We start from the raw sequence: 27271 nt of genomic DNA on the forward strand, positions 1-27271 counted from the left end.
TGAGAACTTGGCAAATTGAAATGGAAATATTATAGCAAAAGACTGGTTTAGTCTTTATGTGAGACATCATGAATCGTGTCCCATATTCTTCGGATATAGGATCGATTACATGTGCTATATTCATCATTTCTAAAATTTTCCAAATGCCTGGGGCATTATGAAGGGAAAAGGTCTAGAATTGGATATGACTAAAATGATTAAGCAATTGTCGAGGACAATCTAAGGTTTACCAAAGATTGGTTGCTCAAGGACAGTTGGAAGTATAATGTTAATTCTGGAAGGACCATATTGACATAATCTGTAAGGAGGCAACTCTTGTTCAGAAGTGATAGTCAAAATGGAATATGGAAATGTTTCAAAGTTAGAAATTATTCAATCTGTGTAAGATTAGGAAACTTAATGAAAGAAGGATGTTTCCAAGGAGCTGATCTCCTTTGGAATGCTCTGTAATGATTGTTGTCAAGTCTTTCTGACTTTGTGCATAATCATTAAGAGGATCAATGCATATAAGTTTAGAATCTAACAGATTTCAGTAAATGGCATGAATTTGGAATTCTTGCATTTGCAGTAAGGATTTGGGACTGTGAAAAGAGGATCATTGGAGTGATGTTCAATTGATCTATTTTACAAAGTAAAGATCATAGACAAACATAGTATGCATACTTGGTGTATGGCATGACTAGTGTTTAGAAAACATAGTGTACATGCTTGGAGCATGGGACAACTATTGTTTTAAATTCAAGTATAAAGTTGATAAAACCGAAACAATGAATAATGAGTAATCAGTATGGTGATAAATAAAAGTGTTTATTTATATTCATAGGGTTTGATACCATATTTGATTCATTTATTCTTGTGTTTCACTTTGCATGTTTTGACTTCCAGAATAACTAAGTCGCTCTTCCTGAATGATTAAGTTATTCAAACCATCCACAGTCGGTCATATGTTGGAAGTAGATATGAATCAAGACTGTCATGGGTTGGTTTGTAGAGGTCCAAGTTGGTGGACAAAGTGGTGCTACAACACTCATGAGTGCTCATAAGTTCTGAGTATTGGATTCAACCCGCGCTCATTTGAATCACTTCATGGATTTTATCACGAGTGATCATGAGACGATAATATCTTATATTCTTCAAACCTGGAGATATGAGTTGTTACTATGAGTTGGTTATACATTGATTGCACGAAAACGCATTGGTAACTCGATGTTATAAAACGTGCCTTTGTGTATGATTCAACAAGTAGTAGAACAAGCCATATGAGTCGAAGTTTATCCATTCCTTTTACCTTCGGGATAAAAGCGATATATGTGGGCCCCTCGATGATTTAAAGATGATACATGTGAGTGCTTGGCCAAGCCAGGACTGATTTGATTTGTTCAATCAGTCAGTCATCATGAATCGGAAATCGGGAAACAACAAATGGACAGAGAGAATGATTGATAATCCATGTCTCAGTCCATATGATATCTAGAATGGAGGAATATATGATCCCTTATCTAATGGACAAGTCATTGACAAAGGTCAGAGTTCATCGACAAGGTCAGAGTTCGACAGAAGCTTTTGAGAGCTACGATTGTTGATCGGTTCCTGAAGTCATACGCAATAATAGTTTTAGACTTATCCAAGTGGGAGACTGTTGGATTAATGTCTAAGTCCATAACTATAATTGGTAAGACTTGACCCGACCCGGCATGGTCCATTTGGGTTGCATGGCATCATGCATTTGGATAGACTATAATGAGAGAAATAACACTTAAGGTTGGTTAATATTTTATAAGTTCTAATATATTAATAAGGTTATTTAATTAGTATTGATCAAGAATTAATTTGGAATTAATTAAGTGATCAAAAGGAGACTAATTAAATATATGGGTTGATTGTGTAAATCATTCATTCTTATATATGTGGGCTTGTGATCCAAGATTCCTTATGTTGGACTAAGTCCATGGGGTGACCCATGGATACTCCATGGAGGTTAAAATCCATGGAGCATAAGGAATGGGTAAAGTTATGAGTTACATGGTGTAACCCTAATAGCCACCATATAAAAGAATCCCATGGCTCAAGAAATCGTGGACTAATGTGTGCGTGTGAGGGCTAGACGATTTCAAGGAGTGTTCAAGTTTCTCTCAAGTTATTCCAAGTGTATTTGGTGTTGTGTGAACCATTTGAGGTGTCACACTTGGGGCACTAGGCACTCAAGCTTCATGAATACATTCTACATCAAAGAGGTATGTATTCTATCTTGTTATATTTATTATTTTGTATGCTAGATTAGGATAATACCTTGGATGTTCATAATTGTATCTATAATAGAGAAAACATAGATCCAAGGTATTTAGGGTTGCATGTACACTTAGGAGTGTTAGAATGCTCATAACCCAACAGTTAGGTTCATCCAAACTTACCAGTGGGCTATCACTGATAAGCGTATCACCTTCCGCAGTAATAGGGAAACCATAGTAATGCTCAGGTGCATTCGTAACTCTCGTGGAACGCCTCATAGGTACAGACTCTTCTGTCGGATCAACAAGAGTTTCCTCCTCAGGTTGATTGCTAGGGTTTGAGGGTCCTTCACCACTTGACTCTTGAATTTATTCAAGGTCAATTTGCCTCCCACTGTTTGCTTGGCTTATAAATTCTCTCTCTCGAAAGACTCCTCTCCTTGCTACAAAGACCACATTATCACTGGGTCTGTAGAAGAGGTAACCAAAGGATCTCTGTGGGTAGCCGATGAAAATACACCTCTCACTTCGAGGTTTGAGCTTATCGTGAGACTCACGCCTCACACAAGCCTCGCAGCCCCAAATATTGATGTGGTCCAGATTGGGAACTTTTCCGGTCCAAATCTCATGAGGTGTTTTGGCAACCTTCTTAGTAGGAACTAGATTGGTAGCGAAGCTCGACTCATCATGGAACGAACCATGTCCAACAAGGTCCGATTACGCCTCTCAGCCACACCATTCAACTGTGGTGTCCTGTGAGGGCTCAATTGTGAGATAATCTCACATTCCTTAAGATATTCAAGGAACTCTATACTAAGATACTCACCACCTCGATCGGATCGAAGCATCTTAATGTTCATGCCCAATTGATTCTCTACTTACTGTTTAAACTCTTTAAACCTTTCAAAAGTTTTTAACTTATGCTTGATTAAGTAGACATAACCATATCTACTATAATCATCAGTAAAAGTCACATAATAACAATTAGCATCCCTTGTGGCAGTTTTGAAGGGTCCACACACATCAGTGTGTACGAGATCCAACAAACCTTCACCCCTAGCACATGTACCAGTGAAGGGTGACTTTGTCATTTTCCCAAGTAAGCATGATTCACAACTGTCATCTGACTTTAGATTAAATGACTCCAAGACTCCATCCTTTTGGAGTTGGCCTATGCGTTTCTTGCTTACATGTCCAAGACGGCAATGCCATAATGATTCTTTATCGAAGTTATTATTAGAAGAATCAATACACAACACATTATTTCCTAGTTTGTCTACAACCGACACAGCTTCATACACACCATCACAAGGTAATGCTTTAAAATAAAGAACATTATTAAAGAAAGCATAAATACCACCACTATCATTATCAAATGAAAAGGTAAACCCTTGTTTGTACAAAGCATAAAAGGAAATAATATTTCTTGCCATTTCAGACGAGTAACAACATTTATTCAAATCTAATGTAAACCCACTACTTAGCAACAAAGAATAAACTCCAATCTTGGTGATAGGTGAAGCTTTCCTATTCCCCATGATCAAGTTTATCTTTCCATGCTCCACATTCTCACTTCTTCTTAGTCCCTGCAAATCAGAACAAATATGAATACCACAACTGGTATCAAGGACCCAAGAGTTAGAATAGCATGAGTTATTAGACAATATAGTGTAAATACCTGCGTGGTTGGGTTTTACTTTCCCATCCTTAAGATCTTGCTGGTACTTTGGGCAGTTTGGTTTCCAGTGCGACTTTTCATGGCAATAGAAGCATTCAGCCTCTTTTGGGTCAGAAGAAGGAGTGACGAAACCTTTCTTGGTTCCACTTGAAGAGGAGCCATCAAGGAACTTTCCCTTGGTACCCTTCGAAGGGTTCTTCCTCTTCTTTCCTCTACCTTTCCCGATTGCCAAGACAGGGGCCGCGGTAGGAACAGGAGTAGTAACAACCGACTTACCTTTAAGACCACTTTCTGCGGTCTTCAAGAGTCCTTGAAGCTTGCTGAGGGTAACTTCCTCCTTATTCATGTGGTATGTCATGCGGAATTGATCATAACACGAAGGTAAGGAGTGAAAAATGATATCTATTGCCAACTCCTCGGGGAAGTTCACATTCAGTTTCAGCATACGGTCCACATACCTTTGCATTTTCTGTATGTGGCCCATGATGAGTTCACCATCCTTCATCCTGGTTGTTATCATGGAGGAGATTATTTCATATCACTCTTGACGAGCACTCTGATGGTAGCGGTCCATCAAATCCTGGTGCATCTCAAAAGGATAGTAGTCCTCACAGGACTTTTGGAGCTCGGCTGTCATAGTGGCCAACATGATGCATGCCACTTTGGTAGCATCTCTTTCATGTGCCTGATATTCAGCGACCTCCTCATGAGTAGCAGTCGGCTCGAGTTCTTTAAGCTCCTTGTCGAGGACATATTCCTTGTCCTCATACCGAGTGACCATTCTGATGTTCCTGATCCAATCCATAAAGTTGGATCCATCAAAGATGACTCTCCCACAAAGGTTCATGAGAGAGAAGGAGCCGATAGGGTTTGAGCCACAAGCAGTATTGTTGGAAGACATCTGAAAAGAAGAAAGACAAGTTTAGATTAGATATAAAGATAGTCCTTAATAAAACATCCGAATGTAACATTAAGGATAGGACCCAACCACAATATATTATGACTTAGAAGAGGGATGTTGTAATCTAAGCAATATAACATATTTGAAAGGTAGGTGAATGACGATTCACCAATTTCCACCATGAAAACGAAATAAATTATTAGGTTTTTAATTGGTTTTTTGAAACTCCTAGATTCTTTAAGATTCATTGAACTTTTCAATGGCATGTTTCAATCTCGAGTGTGCCCATCAGGTTTTTTGACTAGGGTGCCGAGGATCACAAAACAAGGTGTGAAGTAACCATGCAAATTACTTGGTACCCTTAATATTTACCCCTCAATCGATGTGCCGGTTAACCACACGCGCTCCATCGATACTATGATAAATATTAAGTTACCCTTTGCCTACCTTGTTAAATCCAGGGTAGTGTGCCGGTTAACCACACACGCTCCACTAACAACTTAATCAAAGTGCAAAGTGTAATTTCATGGGTTAGCACCTTATTCACATTTTCTTAAAGTAACTAAGATTGGGAATTTTATAAAAACATTTAGTTACTTTATTTTTCATCATACTTTTAATGAAGATTTAGAAGTCCTTGTCCTACCCATTCGGCTAACGACCCTCCACCAGTCAAGGAAGCGGTGGGTGAGAGTGGACACCCATTAAGCTGTCATTTTATAGGCAACAACCTTATACCCCCTTATAGATCGGCTTCGTGAATGAGGCCTACTAACGGTAAAATGACTTTGTTCTTATACATATATAATTATTATTAAACTTATAATATTATAAAGTATAAGGGTTGAATTTTAACTTTTAAAATTCTAGGGGTTGGAACTTAAAGTTTTTTAAAGTGACTTTACATGTTCCAAAACTTGAGGGCAAGTTTTGTAACTTTACAAAACTTTTCATTTCATAACTTACGAGTTAATGGTTTAATAAAATGAGTGAATTTTCATTTTATGTAACCTATGTGTTTCTTTAATGGACTTTAAAAGAAAGACTTTTGGTAATCCATAACTTGAGGACAAATTATGGATTCCATTAAAACACATAAAGCTCATGAATTAAACATTAAACAAGTAATTCCTATGATCTATCAAGAACTCATAAGAACATGAATACTACTATCAAAATTTCAAGAACATATGAACACATATAGACATGAAATTTTGATATTAGCCATTGTAAATGGATTAGAACAACCATTACTCCAACTAAAACAAGTTTTATAACACCAAAACAGTTTAGGGTAATGTTTCTAGTCCATTTCCAGCAGTAAAACTCGAAAATCTGCATTCAGGGGCTCCTACTCGTCGAGTGCAAGAGCCTACTCGTCGAGTAGGATGAATTTGGTCATGGACTCGTCGAATCCCCCCATGGACTCGGCGAGTTCATGCTTCAGAATACAGAAAAACTGAGTTTTTTCACAATTTTGCATCAAGTATCAAACAAACAAGCCTAGGCTCTGATACCACTGAAGGGTTTTGAGCATTCTAACACTCCTATGGTGTACATGCAACCCTAGACACCTTGGATCTATGTTTTATCTATGATACATGCAAAATTGATTTTCCAAGGTTCATAACCTATCTAGCATACATGGGGAACTTTTAAACATAAAAGTTAGTAGGAAATACATACCTTGTAGTAGTTAGGATTCCTTGAAAACCTTGTGAGCCTAGCACCTCAAGTGTGATGCATCAAATGTCTCACACAACACCAAATACACTTAGAATGACTTAGAGAGAAATGATACACTTCTTGAAATCGGCTAGCCTTCACTTGTATGATCAGTGGCCGATTTTTGGTGAACATAGGGATTCTTATATAGTGTATTACAATTAGGGTTACACCATGTAAACCCTAATTGTCATGACTTTTATATAGTGTATTACAATTAGGGTTACACCATATAACCACCTTGGAGCATCCTATGGGTTTTATTCCAACTTGATAATCCATGGAGCATTAGCCCACTATACAAGTATGGATGATTTACACAATCAACTCATATATTTAATTAGTCTTCTTTTGATCAATTAATTAATTCCAAATTAATTCTTGATCAATACTAATTAAATAATACTATTAATATATTAGAACTTATAATATATTAATAAACCTTAAGTGTTATTTCTCTCATTTTAGTCTATCCAAATGCATGATGCCATGCAACCCAAATGGACCATGCCAATCGGGTCAAGTACATTCCAGAAATAGTTATGAACTTAGACACCTAATCCAACAGAAAGTGGGAGAATCCAGCATCTCTTCAGTGGCGGACGAAGACCCGAAGAAGGAGGATACCGAGTACGAATCTGAAAAGGAAGAAATCGATTTTGAAGACGGAAGCGACATAGAGGGCGAACTAGCTAACACCATGGCTAACATCAATGAAGTTCCCATGGGTGAATGGAAGAAAAGGATGTGTGACGACACCGGCCCAGGACTCGTGCAACCCGCGATTCCCGTAACTGCCACCTTTGAACTTAAGGGCCACATACTTGCTCAACTTAAGGAAATTCCATTCTTCGGGAAGGATCATGAAGACACATACAAGCATCTTGACGAGGTCAATGACATAGCCGGCTACTTCAATGTCCCTAATGTGGCTCGCGACACTGTTTTGCTTCGTATGCTACTAGTCACATTCAAGGGAGCCGCGAAAGATTGGCTGAAATCACTCCCTCCAGGATCCATCACTACTTGGACTAAAATGAAAGCGAAATTTATAGACCAATTTTGCCCTCCCTCAAAGATAGCCAAATTGAAGAAAGCCATCGCCAATTTTGAACAACAAGCTGGAGAGTCACTTTATGAAGCATGGGAAAGATACAAAGGCTTACTAAGGAACTGCCCACATCACGATCTAAACAGCCAACAAGAAGTCTACATTTTTCTATGATGGAGTAAATGTGACAACCAGACAACTCCTTGATTCGCAAGGACCACTCACAAAGAAAGCACCCCTAGTGATAAAGGCCCTAATTGAAGAATTCTCTAAGCACTCTAGAGAATATCATAACCCAAGGAATGACTTAACTCGAGGGGCGGTGAATTCTATTACCGATGACATGGCAACAATGATGGCAAAATTGGAAAGCATGGACCGAAGAATGACTAAGATGGACCAATCCATTCATGTCATTAGAGTGGGATGTGAAAATTGTAGAGGGCCCCACCTTACTAAAGATTGTGACCTTGATGAGAACGGGAACCGGAAAGTACAAGTGTGTTATTCAAGTGGTGATAGGTATGATGACAATTGGCGAAAACCCAAGAAAGAATGGCTACCATATGATGAGTACAAAAAGACAAGGGAGGAAAAATATAAGCAAAAAGATCGACGCTTTTTTCAAAAGGAGGAGCCGGTGCAAGAAAAGAAATCAGATTTGGAAGACATGCTTACAAGATCCGTGGCCGCGTCCGAAAAAAGACATAATGATACCGATGCTGCAATCAAAAATCAACAAAATATGTTGAGAGAACACCAACTTATGATGAAAGATCAACAAGCTCTGCTTAGGAATCAGCAAGCATCTATTCTTAACATAGAAGAGCAGTTGGGCCAACTTTCACAACAAGTAAACGAGAGACGACCGGATGGACTTCCTAGTAATACCGAAAGTAACCCAAAAGGTGCACATATAAATATCATGACAACTAGGAGTGGGAAGATTATAACTCCTCTGGCCCCTATTCAGCAAGAAGATCCTAAGCTGGTTCAAGAGGAAGAAGCAGAACACGAAGAATCACAAATTCCTGACCCAACTCGCCGAGTCGAAGTTACGGACTCGACGAGTCCCCCACCTGAACAGAAAAACAAGCCTCCTGTCAATCCATATCAGCCTCCACTACCATTTCCAGCTCGAGCTAGACAAGAAAAGAATGATGTTGACTACCAGAAGTTTCTAGAACACATAAAGGCTCTTCAAATTAATATGCCATTCATAGAGGCGGTTGGACAAATGCCTAAATATGCCAAATTCCTCAAGGATCTTCTAACTAATAGAAAGAAGATGGAAGAGGTGAAGAAAGTGGTCCTAAATGAGAACTGTTCAGCTGCCATGTTGAACAAACTACCTAAGAAGAAGGGTGATCCGGGAAGCTTAACCTTCCCTTGTCAATTCGGAAACTTAGCTACCATTTATGCATTGGCTGATTCAGGGGCAAGTGTAAATCTCATGTCGTACTCATTCTTCAAGAAATTAGATCTTTCGGAGCTGAGGCCAAGTCGAATGGCAATTCACCTAGCAAATAAAATGGTCACATTCCCAAGGGGAATATGCGAAGATCTATTGGTGAAAGTTGCTAAGTTCGTGTTCCCCGCGGACTTCATAGTATTAGATATGGAAGCAGACCCTCAAGTCCCGATCATACTTGGAAGACCTTTCCTAAACACTGCAAGTGCTATAGTTGACATGCAACATTCTAAACTTACTCTTCGGGTGGGAAACGAATCAGTTACTTTTGGGGTTGATCAAGCCATGAAGCATGCAAGGATTAGTGATGACACGACATTTTCGGTTGATATGTTGGAAGAGTTAATGGAGGAATGGAATGAATATGAGCCAAACAAGTCCACCGTCAACCTTGAAGAAGAATTTGATGATGAAAGAGACCTGCTGGAAATAGAGAGACTGCTCAAGGAAGCTGAATATAATGATCTGATCAGAAGTGCAGAACACCCGACTCGCCGAGTAGCATCGATCGACTCGACGAGTCCATTCGAAGAAACCCAATCAGTCGCGAGTTTTATGAAGGACTCGACGAGTCTCCTCACTGAACTCGACGTGTTCAGCATTCAGAACACAAAAACTGAACTTAAAGCACTACCAGATCACTTGGAATATTCATTTCTTGAAGATGTCCAACAAAAACCAGTAATTATAGTTGCTGATCTAGCCAAACATGAAAAGGAAAGCCTTCTGGGGTATTAAAGAAGAGGCAAGGTGCCATAGCATGGAAGATAACCGATATCAAGGGAATTAGTCCAACTTATTGTTCTCATAAGATTAACTTAGAATATGGAGCTAAACCTATAGTTCAATGCCAAAGAAGACTTAACCCAAACATGCAGGAAGTTGTGAAAAAGGAGGTGGTTAAACTACTAGATGCCGTGATAATTTATTCAATATCCGATAGTCCATGGGTAAGTCCGGTGTAAGTGGTACCAAAGAAAGGAGGAATGACGGTGGTTATTAATGAAGATAACGAGTTAATTCCAACAAGAACAGTAACCGGGTGGCGCATTTGCATCGACTACAGAAAACTAAATGATGCTACATGCAAGCATCACTTCCCGTTGCCATTTATAGATCAAATGTTAGAAAGGCTCTCCGGTCATCTATATTATTGTTTTCTCGATGGCTTTTTGGGGTATTTTCAAATTCCAATCGACCCACAAGACCAAGAGAAGACCACTTTTACATTACCAAGTGGAACATTTGCATATAGACGCATGCCTTTTGGGTTATGCAATGCACCAGCTACTTTCCAAAGGTGCATGATGGCCATTTTTCACGACATGATCGAAAAATTTATGGAGGTCTTTATGGATGATTTCTCGGTGTTCGGGTCATCTTTTGAAGATTGTTTATCTAATTTGGATTTGATGCTAGCTAGATGTGAAAATACAAACCTTTTCCTTAATTGGGAAAAGTGTCACTTCATGGTAAAAGAAGGAATTGTGTTGGGACACAAAGTTTCAAGGAAGGGGATAGAAGTTGATAGAGCAAAAGTGGACACAATAGCTAAGTTACCCCCTCCAACAAATGTAAAAGGGGTAAGGAGTTTTTCTAAAGAATGTAAAGACTTCTCAAAGATCACTAGGCCTTTGACTCAACTACTCTTGAAGGATGCTCCATTCGATTTCTCTAAAGAATGTCATGAAGCATTTCAATTATTAAAAGGAAAGATTGACCACTACTCCTATCATGATAGCACCAAATTGGGACCTTCCTTTCGAGCTAATGTGTGATGCTAGTGATTATGCTGTGTGTGTTGTTTTAGGACAAAGGGTTGATAAAAAATTTCAACCTATCTACTATGCAAGCAAAACTTTGAACCCAACCCGAGAGAACTACACTACTACCGAGAAGGAGCTGTTAGCAGTGGTATACACTTTTGATAAGTTCCGACCATATTTGGTATTATCCAAGACAATAGTTTTTACCGACCATTCTTCCCTAAAGTATCTTTTTGCTAAACAAGATGCTAAGCCCATATTGATACGTTGGGTCTTACTTTTACAAGAATTTGATATTGAAATAAAAGATAAAAAGGTAATGGAAAATGTAGTTGCCGACCATTTTTCAAGATTAGAGAACCCGCATTTGGAGGAGTTGGAAGAAAACAAGATTGGAGATGATTTTCCCGATGAGTATCTTTTAGTAATAGCAGGAGAGGAGCCATGCTTTGCGGATATAGCTAATTACTTAGCTACTGAATATATTCCAAAAGATTTAACCCGCCAACAAAAGAAGAAATTCTTTTCAGAAATCAAGTACTACTTTTGGGATGAGCCATACCTTTTCCGAAGCTGCACAGACGGAATGATAAGAAGATGTGTATTCGGGAAAGAAAGTCGGGAAATCTTGGAACACTGCCATAGCGGGCCCGCTGGGGGACATCATAGAGCACATTACACTGCTAAAAAGATTTTTGATATTGGGTTTTATTGGCCCACAAGTTTTAGAGATGTTGCTCAATATTTCAAGGAATGTGATTCATGCCAAAGAGCGGGGAACATATCATCCCGAAATGAGATGCTCCAACATAATATTCAAGTTTGTGAAATATTTGATGTTAGGGGGATTGACTTTATGGGACCTTTCCCAATGTCAAAAGGGAATAAATATATCTTGGTGGCTGTCGACTACGTATCTAAGTGGGCGGAGGCACAAGCATTACCTGCTAATGATGCTCGGGTGGTGGTGCGATTTCTAAAAAAGCTATTCTCAAGATTTGGAGTTCCTAAAGCTCTTATTAGTGACCGGGTCACTCACTTTGCAAATGATCAATTAGCCAAAGTGTTGAAAAGGTATGGGGTACATCATAGGTTTTCCACATCCTATCATCCACAAACAAGTGGACAAACTGAAGTGACAAATCGGGCATTAAAAAGGATTTTGGAGAGATCAGTTGGAGGAAATTGAAAGGAATGGTCGGATAAACTTGATGATGCACTTTGGGCCTTTTGAATAGCTTTTAAAACACCTATTGGTACTACACCATATAGGCTAGTTTATGGAAAGAATTGTCATTTGTCGGTTGAAATAGAGCATAAAGCTTATTGGGCTTTAAAAATGTGTAATTTTGAGTTGGCTGAACTTCGTACCAACCGGTTGATGCAAATCAATGCCCTTGAAGAGCTTAGAAATGAGGCCTACACTAATTCCTTGATATACAAAGAGAAGACCAAGAATTGGCATGACAAAAGACTAAAGGGTAATAAGGACTTTCATGAAGGACAAAAGGTGTTACTCTTCAATTCGAGGTTAAAGCTTTTCTCGGGCAAGCTGAAGACAGGGTGGGATGGACCTTTTATGGTGAAACAAGTTTTTCCACATGGAGCTATTGAGCTTATATCAAAAGATGGAACCCCTTTTAAGGTTAATGGACATAGGGTGAAGAAATATGAAGAAGGAGTCTCAAAAGATGAAGGACTTGAAGAAGGGTTGCATTTGGAAGAAATTACAGAAACGTAAAGTGGGAAGGAGTCCAGCTAATGACTCCTTAAAAAGAAGCGCTTCCGGGAGGCAACCCGAGTTTGTTTTTTTCTTCCCTTTCTTTTTCATTTTTATTTCGTTTTTTTAGGATCTGCTATTATCAATCTTCTTCTATGATTAAAATGATTGCTTTGAGGGAAAGAAATGTTCAAGTGTGGGGTTGGTGGCATAAAATTTAAGAACTCAAATTTTTATCAAACATAACGGAAAACTCGTCGAGTCTATGCATCTACTCGGCGAGTCCATTTGAAAAATCCCGAAAAAACGCAGATTCGTGTATCTACTCGGCGAGTAGGAACGTGTACTCGGCGAGTCCACGTATTTACCCGAAAAAAATAATAATTTTCACATTCTGTAAATAAGGGGTTTTAACCCTAATTGGTAAAACCCAATTGCAAACGCAGCCACCAGCCGCTCGACTAGAATCTCTCTCTCTCTCTCTCTCTCTCAAGCTTTCATCTCCATTTTCTTATTACTCCTTGCAATTCCGACCAAAAAGGTAATATTTTTCTACTTAATCTTGTTTAAAGTTTACATCTTAGGAGGATTTATGGCCATAATTTGTGAAAAACCGGATTTTGGGGTTTACTCCAATCCTAGGGTTTTGATTTTTCAGACAAATTAGGTTGTTATAGACAGAATTTCTTGCAAATTTATGCTTAATAGACATACTAAGACAAACCCCTGCACTAATTTGTGTATTTGGATGGTTGATTTTGTCCGAATCGGAATGGCGACTCGCACAGTTCATGCGACTCGCCGAGTTGGTTCATGTACTCGGCGAGTCCATGTTGCAGATACCCAGAATTTTTACATTGTTAATTTTTATGTGTTTTGTTTGTTGTGTTTTGGGTTTTGTTTTGCAGAAAGCATGTCGAGGCGAGGTCAGAGCTCGCGAGAAGGTGGTCATGGGGACATCCCATGGCTAAACTTTCCACAAATCCCTTCTAAATCCTCACTAGCTCGTGCCAAAAACAAGCTGGAAGCACTAAAACGCAAGGCGATATATGTTCCTAACGAGATAGACTGGCAGTGGATAGGTTAATCCGGTTTGGAGGAGGAATTGACTCCTTATTTGGTCAAGTCCTTTGTGAATGATGGGGTGACAATAATTTGTGATGGGTGGAGTCGATTGTTCAAGATTCAAGAACCCGTCTACCAAGAACTATGCTGGGAATTCTTTTCTACCATCTCCTTCCAAGGTGGTAATGATTATTATAATCCGGGCATTATCACCTTTTGTCTTGGAGGGGAGCTGCGTCAATGCAGCATAGCGGAGCTTGCATGGAGGCTAGGGATCTATGATCAAAATATGATCATGTCTGAAAGTTTTGAGTCATTCCTAGAACACTGCCACAAGGACTTGACCGAAGAGGTGGTTGCATATACTTGGTGGAATACAATTGCTAACCGGGTCTACATTCTGTGTTCTGCTCAAGAGGGAAGCATTTGTTCCCCCATCCATCGCTTGATCCATCGTCTTATCGCAAGCACCATTAACATGCGAAAGGACGATGATAAGGTCCCCACTCTCGATATCTTCTACATGTGGAACATCATTACCCCCAATGTTTTTTGCAATTTGTCATATTGTATGGCAAAATACTTAGCGGAGGGGGCGGTCAAGGAGAGGATTACTTCCAAAATCAATGGTGGCATGTTTGTAACAAAGCTGGCTAGGACGTATGGGATCTTGGACCGAGGGGCGGCAAGGGTGTTGATAATGATTCCTTCTCCTCCTTTTAGCACCACATTATTTAGGAGGGCAAGGATCATTGAGGATTATGGTGGGGGCATATTGGAATTCCAAATGCGGATGAGGTGTTGGCACCCGAGGATCCGGGAAGAAGGGTGAAGCAAAGAAGGGAGCATGTCCAAGAAGACCCACCGGTCATTCCGGTGGAAGAGGAGTTACCAATGGATTGGTATAATATGGAGACGAGAAGGTACCAAGATGATCTTGGGCGAAGCATGAATTACCACAATGACTCATTTGTTTATTTGTTTGAACAAATGAATATTGCGCCAAGGCCCGGGCCCAGATACCCTTATGTTCCAAGTTGGGAGGAAAGGATAAATCAAAGAAGGAATCAAGCCGGTAGTAACCGAACGGGAGGAAATGAAGAAGATGTTGAAGATTGATGTTTTGTGGTTTTTATTTGGTTGTTTGAAAACTATTTTTATTTGTTTTGTGTGTTTTGAACTTTTAGTACTAGGTTTAAGTAGGAGTTTGTTTATTGCTATCTATCACTTGTGGTTGTGTTTATCTTTTCAGTTTAAAGCTTAGGATGCATGCAAGAGTCTAGATGTCGAAGCTAACCAAGAAAGAGTAGCTAGATGAGGATGAGGAAGTTTTGAGTTTAAGATCGAGTCCGTTAGTAAAGAGGGGTAAAGAGTGTTATTTACTGAAGAAAAATAACGGATGGATACTAAAATGTCATTGCCAAACACCTCAGAACGAATTCAAAGCAGAAGATTTATTTTCCAATCAGCGTTGTACTCGCTGAGTGCATAACTTGGACTAGAAGAGTCCCTTTGCAATTCTGCGACTTTTCTGCTAGAAACACTTCTACTCACCGAGTTGTCATATTTACTCGACGAGTCACTCAGTATTCCATTCCCAAGGCTTACATTTTAACCACATTTGAAATGTGCCTTACTCATATTCTTTGAAGATTAATTCCTGAAGATTTTCGAGATTATTTTCCTGCATATTTGGAGTCGTACCACACAATATTTGGCACCCAAGGCATGGATGAGTTGTTCCCATGCTTAAAGTCAATTGAAGAAGGAGCTCAAAAGAAGAAAGATCGACCTAACCACTACTATCCCAGGGGAGTTTGTTCCAATTCCCTCTTTACATTGTTATTTTCTATATCATGCATGATATGCAATGGGGACATTGCATAAATTAAGTGTGGGGTAGGGGGTTGATTATATTAGTTACATTAGAATCCTAATTTAGGTAGGTTGATTATATTAGTTACATTAGAATCCTAATTTAGGTATAATTTTGAAAATTTTGCATTAAAAAATTACTAGGACTTACTTTAGAAAATTTTGGTAAAAACAATTAGGATTCCATGCTAGTGTTATGTTTGATGATTGCATGAAGACCCAAATGTTTAGTTGAGCCAATATACGTTCTAGTGCATTTGTGGCCCCCTTTATTCTAGTGAAATCATGAGACAAAAACACAACCTCGCTTAGTTTGAGGGATGCAATATGTTTAGCATCGTGTACTTGAAATGTATCCAGGAAAACTAATATCTTTAACCAATAAAGGTTGAAGTTGAGTGCCCCTGCTTAAGCATGTAGGATTTGAGTGAAAAAAAAAAGTGAGTTACATGTGAAAAAAAAAGAGAGAATTACAAGAAAAAGTTGTAAGAATTTTGGAGCAATCAAAGTGAAGATCAAAAGATCAAAATTCTAAAGAAGTTCAAAAGTTGAAGATACCAAAAATCAAACAACAAGGTGGTGAATTCAAAGAAATCAAAGATCACATATCAAAAAGTGAAGAATTCCAAATAAGTTCTATAGTGGTATCAAAAAGTTGTAATTGTCTAGATTATGTATGCTTGGGTTGCTCAACCAAAAATACCTAGAGGTTAGAAAGTTTTATGCGGATGGATTCGGAGGGATGCATAAAATGAGCGTTGTTCAAAAGAAGTGGGCGAATGTTTATGAGGATTGTAAGTATTTAGAATTGAGGGGGGTCCTTAGGAAAATTTGTAGACACAAATGCATGCGTTGCGGTCTTGGCATAATGGATGGGTTCAATTGGTATTGTCTTATATGATATTAGTATGTTAAAATTCAGTTTTGCTTGGGGGCAAGCAAAAGTGAAGTGTGGGGTATTTTGATATGTGCATATTTAGCTATATATTTAGTATAGATTTTTGTTATTTATTGGCTAATTTATTGCAATTTATGGACAAAAGGTACTTAATTGTGTTTAAATTGTATTTTCAGTCCAAAAGATATGCTCGGAAGCAAAAGGAAGCAGGAGATGCCATCGGAAGCTCGGAAACTGAAGAAAGAAGGAAAAGAACCAAATCCTGAAGGACTCGGCGAATATACGTTCCTACTCGACGAGTACCCACGAATGTTCGCGAAGCAAAACACAAAGTCCTTGCCGTACACGGAATCTATAGAAGGGACTCGGCGAGTCGGTTACCTACTCGGGGAGTAGACCCTGTTTTCTGAAATCTATAAATAGAAGTCATATTCCCGAATTGAGGCGCTCTGGAATCTTTGGGAGAATTACTTGACGACCAAGAAGGCATCTGGAGCTCTGGAAATCGGGAGAGAAACCCTAATCTTCAATTCTAAGGAGATTCAAGGCAACATAAGTTTATTTTTCACTTTATTCTTGAATTAAACTACGGTTGAATTGTTAGATTTCGTTTTTGGATTGCTATCTACTGTAATTATGAGCTAAATCTTACAGTTTCTGTTTAGGGTAGATAAGTTTATAACTATGGATTGATTTATGGTTGGATTAATAGTTTATTGGTGAACGTTGTTAAATTAAGCTTGTTAAAGAACCTTATGCATTAACCATAACTATTTTCAGTTAGTTGATAAGTAATTAAGCTGCATGAACATCTCTTAATTGCTTACCTCATGTGATTTATGTGAAAACATTGTTATGTGCCTAGGAATAGTGAATGTGAAACTAGGGTTAACTAGAAAATGGATAAATTAATTTGTGAGCTTGTATGATAAACCATCAACAAGAGGTTAATTGAATTATTAATTTGATTAGCTAATTACAAGTCTTATTTAATCCGAATAATTAAACTAGGAAATTCATTAGTTTAATCACTTGATCACTGCTTAAGTTAATTTGTTTCCTAAGGATTGGTAATAGCGAATGTGAATCTAATCACCTTAATCGGTAACCAATAACAATTAATTCATTGCACTTGTCATAAATCAACCATAGAAGTAAACGAATCGAACCAAAACAGAAACCTTTTTATTATTGAATTTAGTTAGTTTTTACTTGTTTTTAGCTGATTAGTTACTTAATCTGCGTGGTAGTTAGTGTGTTAAAGTTTCTAGTCTTGTAAAACTAGAGAAAACCTTTTACTTGTATTATTTGTTTAGTTAATTCTAGTTATTAGTCTAATTTCCGTTCCTCGAGTTCGATACCTTACTTGCTCAACTATACCACTAAAAGACAGGTTCACTGCCTTTGTGTGTTTAAATTACATCTTAAAAGTAGAAATAAAACCGGTGCATTTTTATACACATCAAACGGAAGACTTTTTAAAATAACTAATTTATTTTAAGATCGTTTAAATAAAACCTCCAAGAGGATCCAAATACAAGAACTAGAAAAATGATAACAATCATAGGATATTTAAGAGATAACCTTTGAAGCCTTTGATCCCACTTGTGATTGGGGAGTTGATGAAGATAGCAAAAATTCAAGAATATAATTTATGTACGATGTATCCACCATCATGACTAAGACACTTGGAATGCTAGTTCTCATCTTGTATGAAGTACTTCTTAAGCCTTTAAGTGCTTATCACAAATAAGCACTAAATCATAAGTACTTCTAAGCATCAAATCTTCACTCGACTTCAAAAAACAAGAAGAAGAGAAGGAGATATGATAGATTCATCCATCATGAAGAATAGAAGAAAAAACTAGCCAAAAAGAAGCTTCATGCATCCTATGCAAAACAAGTCCTTAAAACTTTCGGCCATGGAGTGTGTGAGAGACAAAATCATTTTCAAGTTAGAATAATTAGTTAAAGGTAACTAGTAAGTTACTCCAAGGTTAACCAAGGTGTCCAAAACTTTGTACATGGGCTCATCTTCATTGTCTTCATTACATTTACCAAAAGTCTATTGTCCCTCGTTTAACTAAAAATCTTCAAAGTGTTTCACAACTTACACACGATAACAATGTTTTTATGGAATTTTGGTTTGATCGTTGTTTTGTTAAGACCTTACAGGGCACACCAATTCTCCAAGGCCACGTTGAACAGGGTCTCTACCGCTTGAATCTTCCATATAATAAAGTATCATCTATTATGGCTCTCTCCATTATGCGCACCTCCTTATCCAATTGGCAAAATAGGCTTGGTCACCCACGTAAAGCCATCCTTCGATGATTAGTTTCTACTTTTCAATTATCGGTTTCTTCCAGTAATTTGTCTCCTGTTTGTGAACCATGCCAATTAGGCAAAATTCATCGATTCCATCGACCATTCATCATGTTTCTTGTTCCAAGCCTTTTGAGCTCATGTATTCTGATGTTTGGGGACCATCCCCTATGTTCTCAATAAATGGCCGTAGATATTTTCTGTTATTTATTGATTATTTCTCAAAATTTGTGTGGATTTATTTCTTTTCAAACAAATCCCAAGTACTTTAAACCTTTGTACATTTTCACACAATGATAAAAACTTAATTTTATTGTGATATAAAAATTTTTCCATCAGATTGGAGCAGAGAATATCGAAATGTCTCAACTTATCTACACAAACATGGCATCAACCATCGTGTTACCTGTCCCCACACCTCCAAGCAAAACGGTGTTGTAGAATGCCGGCATCGTGTCATTATTGAAAAGGGCTTATCTCTTCTTGCTCAATCCTCTCTTCCACAAGAATACTGGGAACATGTGTTCAAAACTGCAACCTATATTCATAATCGTACTAAAACACCTACCCTAAATTCCTAAATTAACACGTCCCAAGATAAATGCAACACGTGACTTGACATACAATTTAATAAATATTATTTAAGATTAAAACCTTAGCACCCGAAAGTTGAGTTCTTGAAATAGCTTCTAGCCAATAACAAAAGCTATAAAAAGAGGTGAAAAAAAAAAGATCATTGTACATAAATCTTCACCCTCCATTGATGATCCCTAAAAAAACTCCATTTGCATCTCCACTTTCTTGTACTTTTTGAAATGAATCCAACAACACCTCAAATGGTGGAGTATTGAGTTCTGCGTTTAGCTTGCTAGGTAATTTACAGAATTTTGGTGTTGAGAAAAAAGAATCATCCACCTGTTTGTTGCAAAAATAACTTAGAATATTTTTCTAAAAAGTAAAATAAAAACAGCAATTTTTTCTTAATATTTTCCTATACCATGTATTCATTTATCAAGCACTTTTCGGTATCTTTTGTGATCTCAATTATTTTGGAAGAGTGAGCAGTTTCCATATCTTTCATAGCATCACGAGAATTTCTTGTTAAGGAATCAATCCCCTCATTTTCTTCCTCGTTAAGCTTCAAAAAATCTGCACAAATTCAACAGAAAAATAAATTAAACATAAAATTATTAAAACCTAATACAATTATTAGTTTAATCAAGAAATATTTTAAAAAAGTTTTATGTCATTACAAATTACATAAATAGAAATGGCTTACATTCAGTGGATGTGAGAGATTGACTGTGTACTTCTTCTAGTGTCGTGGAACCCACAGATGACAATTGATTATGGATTGCTTGATTTGTTTCAAGAGCATCCCTGAATTAGGAAATCATCCAAATCATAAAAATTAAACAAATAAATAAAACACTCTTGAAAGTAATATTGACCTCAAAAGTCAACGTAACTTTTTTTTTTTTTACATAAACTTACTTGATTTTGGAATCAAAAGATTCTAAATGCATTTTCTGTAGACTGTTAATAGATTCTTGAACTTGGCTCCACCCTTCGTTACCCATTTTTGCCTTTGTTGTCCTTTTCATTTTCAAGTAAAAGTAGAACATGAAAAATATACCCAAATTATAACAATTTTTATAATACGAAAAGAGTTTGAAAGTAAATTGCTATATTTTGCTATAATGCATAAATTCTTTTACCAGTTTTGGAATATGGATATCAAAACATCTTTCCCATTTTGAGTTGTGTTTTTATCCTCAATGTAATTCTTTTCTGTTTTTCCCAAAAAACTTGCATATTCATCTTCTGTTGATGATGTGAGACTATGCATATTTGACATTTTGTCATGAAGCGTGTAGGTGTTACTCCCAATATAGCTTCGAATTCCATCCACTTCTGTTTGAACCTATAAAAAAATCAACATTCTTTAATAAGCACATTACAAAAAAAAAAAAAAAAAAAAAAAAAAGAATGCTTTACTTTTAGTTAATTACCATCTGTTTCTTCTTGGCATTTGAATTTGTTAAAAGCTCTGCCATTTTGTCTAAAAGTTGCTTGTTTTCATCATCGGCATATTCCTAAAAAAGTAATTTTTTAAGATGATTATAGAATGATTGTAATTAAAGATGAAAAGGGAGTTATTGGTGTAATGGATGATATAAAACCTCATATTTTTTGCTGAATTCATCTAATTTCTGATCATACATCCCTTTAGCTTCTTCCAACATTTGAATCACACTCAAAATGTCTGTGCTTAGAGTCTTGAAGAACTTCACTGTAATACTAGATGCAGATTGAGTTGTCTGATAAGCTCTCAATTGACTCTGGTTACACAGAAAAAACGCAAAAAAGGTTAAATTCATACTCTTATTTGTCATGGTCAGGGGTATTTCAGACATTTGACTAATATCTATTTATGTACCTCATGCTGTTTTTGCCAAATTGCAGCTATACTTTGCTCCTGATCATCAAGGTTACCATGCAAATCATCAAGTATATCACCAACTTTGATCGAAGCTTCTCTTATTAGCTAAAAAGCACCATAAATATTGTGAACATCAAATCAAGTTTTTGAATAAAAATCGTAGTTGAATAAGATTTAGTTTACTCACTTCTGCTAGGGCTGAAGAATGCTTCACGACTTCAGAATTTATATTTCCAAGTGTTGTCTCTGAATTACCACTGAATTCAGTCGCTAATTCAACTAGGGATTTGATTCCACTAGCAAATACGTCATTAATCTTTTCTACCCGAATTTGAAGTCCTTCAGCAGCCTATTCATTACATCATTACATTTTGACGGCTGAATGCACACCAAGTGTTTGATGAAATGCCTAAAAGAGATGTAACTTACCGAATTGTGTTCAGAAACAAAAGATTTCATATGTTCTTCGATTGCATTTAGTTGTTGCTCTTGATGCGTTACTGAATCAACAATCGTCTTGTGAAGAACTTCAAGATGTTGAGCTAAAATCTTCTGAAAGCTCTTGATCACCGCTTTATTTCCTTCTTCTATGTGGTTCTTGTGCTCTATATAACACGTAAAATACAATATTGTTACAATCTTTTATATATCAAACTTTAAGAAAAGACTCTGTTTTTCAAACAAAAGATACAAACCAATTTTCGCGAACAAGCTTGATACCTCTGATGTTGCATTCTCAAGCTCACTATGAAGCTTAACTGCTCTTTCAGTGAGTGTTTTCTCTAAACATTACTAAAAATTGTTAGAAAATGCAACTTTTTTGTTAGTGAATATCACTTTAAACCTACTCACCTGACCCGAGAAGATTAAGTATAAAATATTCCTTTTCTTTTGTCGTTTCATTCGCTTGTTTCAGTTTATTTTCTAGATCCGAGATATCCTGCTTACTTTGCTTGAGTTCTCTCTGAAGTTAAAAAAAAAAACAAATCATACTTAAATTGTAATTAAAATAAATGAACCATTTTTGGAATGCAATCTAACCTCGGTGTTCACAAGTTTTTGACTTAGTTCTGAAGTCAAATTTTGCTGATGAATTAAGAGTTCTTGAAGATCTATAAGTTCCTATTGAAAATAATCAATTTCTTAGTGTTTGATAGTATAATGAGAGGAGATGTATAATATTGAAAAATAGATATTTTACCTTACTTTTTAACTCTAACTTCTCGGATGTTACCTACAAAAAATTGATAACTGAAATTAAATCATCCATGATTTTGATTTTGATACTATTTTTATTACTTAAAGGGTATTTTGGACATTTGAGTACTAATCAGAACCTTTAATTAACTTAAGGGAAAATGACTTCTCAAGATAATTAACTTTTCAGAATGTTCACATCTGGATAACTATCTTTTTTTTGTACACATCTAGGTAACAAACTTGTTGGAAGTGTTCACATATGACTATTATGACCTGCTGTAGCAGGTTACATCCTAGATGTGAACAATTTCAACAAGTTCGTTACCTAGATGTGTACAAAAAAAGTAGTTACCCAAATATGAACAAAACGAAAAGTAAGAGTAAATTACACGAATGGTCCCTGTGGTTTCGGGGAATTTATGTTTTTGGTCCCTAACTTATTTTTTTAACTCGAATGGTCCCTACTGTTTATTTTTGTTGCACGTTTCGTCCCTGTCTTACCTGAAAAGACTATTGTGCCCTTATTAATTTATTTTTTAGTTAATTTTATTATTTATGTATTTATTTTTTATATATTTAAAAAAATTAATAGACCCTACATATTTGTATCTCCTCACCGTAAACCTGAAACCACATTTGAGAAATTTAATTTGGGTTTCACCGGTCACTATCCTATCTCTCATACTCCTCAACTTCTATTTCTTTTCCATCTTTAGTGTCATCGACGTCTTCACCATGCTTCTTTTTTTGGTCCTTCAACTCTGGCGAACCAACACCATAATCCACTGTCTCTTCATCTTTAGTGGGTTCACTCGGTTGTGGTGTTAATTCGACGGAGTTGAAGGACGGAAAAAAGAAGGGATGGTGAAGACGTCAATATCACTAAAGATGAAAAATAAAATAGAAGTTGAGGAGGATGAGAGATGTGATGGTGAGGAGATACAAATATGTAGGGTCTATTAATTTTTTTTAAATATATAAAGAATAAATACATAAATAAGAAAATTAATTAAAAAAATTAATTAATAAGGGCACAATAGTCTTTTTAGGTAAGACAGAGACCAAACGCATAACCAAAATAAACAGTAGAGATCATCAGAGTTAAAAAAAATAAATTAATTAAAAAATAAACAGTAGGGATCATCCGAGGAGATACAGATATGTGGGGTCTATTAATTTTTTTAAATATATAAATAAGAAAATTAATTAAAAAATAAATTAATAAGGGCACAATAGTCTTTTTATGTAAGACAGGGACCAAACACGCAACACAAAAATAAATAGTAGGGGACAATCCGAGTTAAAAAAATAAGTTAGGGACCAAAAACACAAATTCCTCCAAATCACAGGGACCATTCGTGTAATTTACTCTTATTTTTCGTTTTGTTCATATTTGGGTAACTATTTTTTTTGTACACATCTAGGTAACGAACTTGTCAAAAGTGTTCACATCTAGGATGTAACCTGTTACAGCAGGTCATAATGGTCATATGTGAACACTTCCAACAAGTTTGTTACCTAGATGTGTACAAAAAAAAGATAGTTACCCAGATGTGAACATACCGAAAAGTTAATTACCTTGATAAGTCATTTTCCCTTAACTTAACGTGGAGTCACACAATGCTACACTTTCATTAAATTAAGCGTTAAGTAACACATGCAGTTTTCATGAGATTGAATAAGAAAAAAATAATATAGACTAATAGAAGTAAACCTTCTTGGCAGCTTCTTCACTCATGTAACGATCATGTGGTATGTAAATTCCATTTTTCTCCCTTGTAGCATGTAATTCTAATGACACAAAGAAAAAAAAAAGTTATGTATTTTTTAATTCTCAATAACCACAAAAAATAATATGATTTTTTTTACCTTGTTTAAGACTTTTTATTTCCGTGTATAACTCCTTAACAGACGCTGATTTTGTCACCTTATGGTTAACCTGATTCCAAATTAAAAAATTAAACTTTTTTGATAAAGCAAGTTGCTATTTTCCAAATTTGCCCTTCTAGAAAAGAACACTAACCTCTGGTCTATTCTTGATGCTTTTAGCCTTGTATGCATAATCTAAAGTGTTTTGTGTTTCTTCCAAATAGTGAATAGAAGAGGACACAGTAGCTATTATGCATGTCTTTGTTTTCCCTCCTAAAGAATCTCTCAACAACCTCGTTAATTTACTATCCCTGATATTTTCAACCATCATATTATTATTCACCACAAATTCAATAAAAACACTTTATATTATTAATGTTTTTTTGTAACAAATTATTACCTATAAGGAACATGTCCCGAGTGATCAACCAATGCATTTATAACACGACCAAGTGTAAGCAAGCTTTTGTTTATCTCACCAGCTTCCCTTGCTCTTCCCTGTCATAAACATAAAAAGTCAACATTTTGACTTTGACCAAAAAAGTCAAACTTTGTTTAGTGGAATTATTGTGTACCTCACGCGCACCAGAACGTAATATGTTTTCTGATCCAGCAAGATCAACTAGATTTAGCTTTCCACATTTGATTACTTCTTCCCCAATTGAACTAATTTCCTTAATTTGAATTGTGATTGTGAACAAAGAATGTGATCGATTGCTTTGTGTGTTTATAAGAGTGTCAGCTGTGTGTTTTCTAGCTGACCCTTTTTGTAAAATTTGGTGTATTTCATCTGCACTGTTTACAAGTTCTTCTTCTAAACCTCTCATAAAAACTGCACCTTTTCCATCTTCCATTAAAGATATGTGTTTCTTTAACTTTTCATCTGTAGCCAAAAGATCTGTTATTTCCTCATTGTAAAGCTCTATGTATGTCACTTTCATGGAATATTCTGCTTTTTGAGCTTCAAGAGTGTCGAAAAGTTGCTCAACAGCTCTTGGAATAACTCCAACATCTTCATGAAACTCTCCATTCTGCACACAAACAAGAAAACAATCTAGTTCTTATGCTACGGTTTTAGTTTGATTTTCCAAGATTTGACCTCAAAAGTCAAAAGTTTTGACCTTGGATTTTCCTCCTTCACCTTCCATTGTGTAAGTCTTTCCTGTTCCAGTTTGACCATATGCAAAAATGGTCCAATTATAGCCTTCAAGAGCTTCTTTCACAATAGGATCAACCACTTGATCATATAAATCCTTTTGTTTTGAAGATGGACCAAACACCTATATAGAAAAAGGAGATCTTTTATCAAGAAACAAAAATGGAATTCGATATAAAACTATAAATAAACACCAATTAAGAAACAAACAAACCTTATCAAAACAAAAGATTTTATCTGTCTGCTTATTACCAATGTTTTGGGTAACAATAACTTCTTGTTTATCTTCATTACAAGTAACCACCACTGGTGTTTTTGCCCTTACATCGTCCTCGCTAAATGGCCTGAAAAGTGAAAAACACACATTAACAAAGAAATTAACCTCGATAAACAGAAAGAATTTCAGTTTATGTTAATTATAAGTTAAAAATACAGAAAAAGATGCTTGAAACAAACCTGCAACGGAGGATAACTTGAACGTTGACACCTTTATCATCCTTGATACACGTGGTGCCATTTTCACTTGACCATAGCATCTGCGTTGGTGAAAGAGGGATTAAACTCCCTCGTCTCTGTTGATGCAGCTTCGTATTATCCATATATGAAGCCCGATTAGCAACTCGTTGCCTGAAAATTCATAAAAAAACGAAAGTTATGAGCGCAGAGCATGTCAAAAAACTTGAATCGATTATAGCTATATGATTACCATATCAAAATTACGGATTAGAAACACGTTTGGAGTCAAAAATTCACGAATTACTAAAAATTTATGGATGGGGCATATTTACAAACATGTGGGGAACGTACATGATTCCTTGATTAGTGCTATAGTGATTAGATTAGATTGATACAGTGATCCCCTGATCAATAATTACAAAAGTTTCAACGAAAAAACAGTGAAATAGTGATGAAGAAAGTTGTTAAACAACCACAGCCGGCTGATTAGAGACAAGTCAAGGAGTCAACAAACGATCGGCGATGAATACTACCTTTTTCTCGAGAAAAACAAAATGGTAATTTTGTATTCTTGTGCGTGTGTTAGAGAGAGGATTACAAGATTGAAAAGCTACAGAGAGCTATGAGCTATGGCGTTACGAAGAACATGTACAAAGAAGATTTACTTGAAGGATGATTAATGAGCGTTTAGCAACTTTGACTGTTAGCATTTGAAGCATTTATAGTTTCCTTTTCAAATTTCCGTCATACATGTCTTAATATTTGTTTCAATTAAATTTGAATTTAAATATTACATAGAAAGATGCTGCTAACAGATTTAAAATTTGTATTGTTCCTACAAAATAAAGGGTTAGATGATGCAAATGCAATAATACCTTGTTATAATATGGATCAATACAAAGGTGCTCTTGGAGTGGGGGTGTGCTGTCCCTATTGGGTGGGTTGGTGGGCCTTGGATATAATTTTTATTCAGAATAACATATTTTAGTTTCCATTTATTTTGGGACTAAATATTTGAGGATTTTTACATGGCTGTTACTTATGGCAACCAATAATACAAAATTTACATATTAGATCACTAAAGTTTTAATTGTATCAAACAAATTTTTTTTGTTTTATTATACCATTGATATCGGTGATAGTGGGTTACCAACCAACATGGAGTCCACGCCACCGGTTGTGTCCACGTAATCGATGGTACAATAGAACCGAAAAAAAATTGTTGGTCAACGGAATACAATTATATAAGTTTAGTGACTTCAAAAGCAAATAAAATATTATTGGTTGCTATTTTATGACATTTTCATAGAAAATATTATAAAACTTTTACACACCATTTATATATCTAAAATATTCGATTTTGTCTCAACTTAAATATTCAAACCAACCATAAGACAATTCAGATCTTTTTCAACAAGAATTTGTTATTTTCTTCTAACTTTAT

The 27271-nt window shown here is 36.3% G+C and overlaps 1 protein-coding gene and 1 non-coding gene across 4 annotated transcripts; both read right to left on the reverse strand.

Moving 5' to 3' along the window:
* Nucleotides 1-7616: 7616 nt before the first annotated feature.
* On the reverse strand, nucleotides 7617-7723 carry LOC145151702 (small nucleolar RNA R71). Its single transcript, XR_013732262.1, has one exon. It is a non-coding gene; the product is annotated as a small nucleolar RNA R71 (small nucleolar RNA).
* An 11595-nt stretch (nucleotides 7724-19318) lies between these two features.
* Nucleotides 19319-26536, reverse strand: LOC145153540 (kinesin-like protein KIN-5D). Of its 3 annotated transcripts, none has more exons than XM_079075479.1 (23): nucleotides 26361-26536; nucleotides 25828-25998; nucleotides 25586-25715; nucleotides 25337-25495; nucleotides 24791-25246; nucleotides 24616-24713; nucleotides 24370-24526; nucleotides 24216-24285; nucleotides 24061-24137; nucleotides 22348-22380; nucleotides 22188-22268; nucleotides 21999-22110; nucleotides 21842-21928; nucleotides 21576-21751; nucleotides 21334-21495; nucleotides 21144-21251; nucleotides 20887-21045; nucleotides 20716-20799; nucleotides 20422-20627; nucleotides 20198-20299; nucleotides 19983-20083; nucleotides 19701-19852; nucleotides 19319-19618 (listed from the first exon to the last, which is right to left on the reverse strand). In XM_079075479.1, the coding sequence occupies exons 2-23, from the start codon at nucleotides 25968-25970 to the stop codon at nucleotides 19454-19456; spliced, it is 3018 nt and encodes a 1005-aa protein (XP_078931605.1). In that variant the 5' UTR covers nucleotides 25971-25998; nucleotides 26361-26536; the 3' UTR covers nucleotides 19319-19453. The 3 variants fall into 3 exon arrangements, with proteins under 3 accessions (XP_078931605.1, XP_078931604.1, XP_078931607.1); XM_079075478.1 differs by lacking the exon at nucleotides 26361-26536 and adding an exon at nucleotides 26179-26306; XM_079075481.1 differs by lacking the exon at nucleotides 26361-26536 and adding an exon at nucleotides 26078-26306.
* Nucleotides 26537-27271: the final 735 nt, after the last annotated feature.

The sequence above is a fragment of the Lactuca virosa genome, chromosome 1 (assembly GCF_052849685.1).
Source record: "Lactuca virosa cultivar CGN04683 chromosome 1, Lactuca_virosa_CGN04683_v6, whole genome shotgun sequence".
NCBI lineage: Eukaryota > Viridiplantae > Streptophyta > Magnoliopsida > Asterales > Asteraceae > Lactuca > Lactuca virosa.